At 46.8% G+C, this 1,353-nt stretch overlaps 1 protein-coding gene across 1 annotated transcript; it reads right to left on the bottom strand.

Annotated features, from left to right (window-relative positions):
* On the bottom strand, positions 1 to 1,281 carry O0I10_013309 (uncharacterized protein; the record flags this gene model as incomplete). The annotated part of the gene is made up of 1 exon (XM_058493092.1): positions 1 to 1,281. A coding segment is annotated over one exon (1,281 nt), but the record flags the coding sequence as incomplete, so codon positions are not given.
* Positions 1,282 to 1,353: the final 72 nt, after the last annotated feature.

The raw sequence follows: 1,353 nt of genomic DNA, 5'->3' as shown, positions 1-1,353 counted from the left end.
AGAGAAAGCAGGTTGACAAACGTGAGAATGTGTGCCAGGATACAACACCGAGGCATGAGATTCATCAACGTCGACAAGACGAGCCGAGCGAATAGCCAATTTGGCCTTGTTGCTGCAAGGTTGACCAGGATGATAAGCTTCGTTGCACTTGAAGCAACGCTTGTAGTTCTTGTTGTTGTTGTCATATGGCTTGGCCACCTTGTTTCCTTGAGCAATGGATACCTCACGAGAGAGAAGGCGACATTCTTGAGTAGTGTGGTGACCCTTGCCATGCAAACGACGAATCTTGACCATTCCATTGCCAGGATTTTGCTTCTTGTTTTTGTCCTTATCCTTGTTGTCGGATGACTTGGCCTTGAAATGATGCTTTTGAGTGGCTCCAATGACAGTAGCGTATAATCCACGGGCGACATTGGCGGCTTGTTCAGTTGTTGATCGCAACTCCACTGGCAAATTGACTTGAGCAAGTCGCACTTGCTTGTACAAATCCGGCACCAATGATTTGGTATACACAGCAGCAATTGCTAGGTTATCATCCAATCCGGCCTCACGATGTGTCTTGTTGAATCGATCAGTATAATACTCAACAGACTCCTTGGGATCCATGGCCATGTCCAAAAGGTCAAACATAGCTTGTGATTGACGCTCACCATCGTGAATGCCATACTTCTTGATTAAGGTCTTGCGGGCAAAGTTCCAAGGAAGGTGCACATAAGGGCGCAAGTTGTCATCGTACCAGGATCGTTGCTCAGGGGATAGCATTCTTGGCAACAAACGGCCCCAAGCTTCATCCATGTCTTGATTATAGGATCTAACAACGTCCTCAAAACGGTTGAGGCATTCCTCCACAGAGCCAAAAGTAAGTTTGGTTTTGTCGTACACGTTGCCGGTCCATTGCAACATTGGCAAATCTTGTGGTACAACAGGTCTTGTAGAATGGCTGGACCCCTTGTCCTTCTTGCTCATCTTTTTGTATATGTTCTTTAATGTTTCAAGGTCCTTGGAGAGTTTTTGGCTTTCATAATGGATAGCTTGGCGTTGATCCTGGGTAATATCATCATCGGCCAAACGTTCAGCCAAATTTGCAAGCTTAACGGTAACCCGGTCAATAGCGTCGTTGGCACGCTGCAAGCTTGAAGTAGAGGAACTAGCACTGGTTGCCACAGAGGAGGCATCCTGGTGGTCGGGAGCAGAAGAGATAGGTGAACCAACATCCATGGGTTCAGAACTATGATCCGAGACAGGGCTTTGGGCTTGGTTGGTAGCGTTTGGAGAAGACATAATGGTTAATGGGTAAGATACGTTCTCACCATTGGGATCTTTAAACGTTGATATCTCCGGCCCCAGCAATGT

This window comes from Lichtheimia ornata (genome assembly GCF_029851405.1).
Source record: "Lichtheimia ornata isolate CBS 291.66 chromosome Unknown scaffold00448, whole genome shotgun sequence".
In the NCBI taxonomy this organism is placed as follows: domain Eukaryota; kingdom Fungi; phylum Mucoromycota; class Mucoromycetes; order Mucorales; family Lichtheimiaceae; genus Lichtheimia; species Lichtheimia ornata.
Note: the sequence above shows the minus strand (reverse complement) of the source record. Positions and strands in the feature narration are given on the sequence as shown.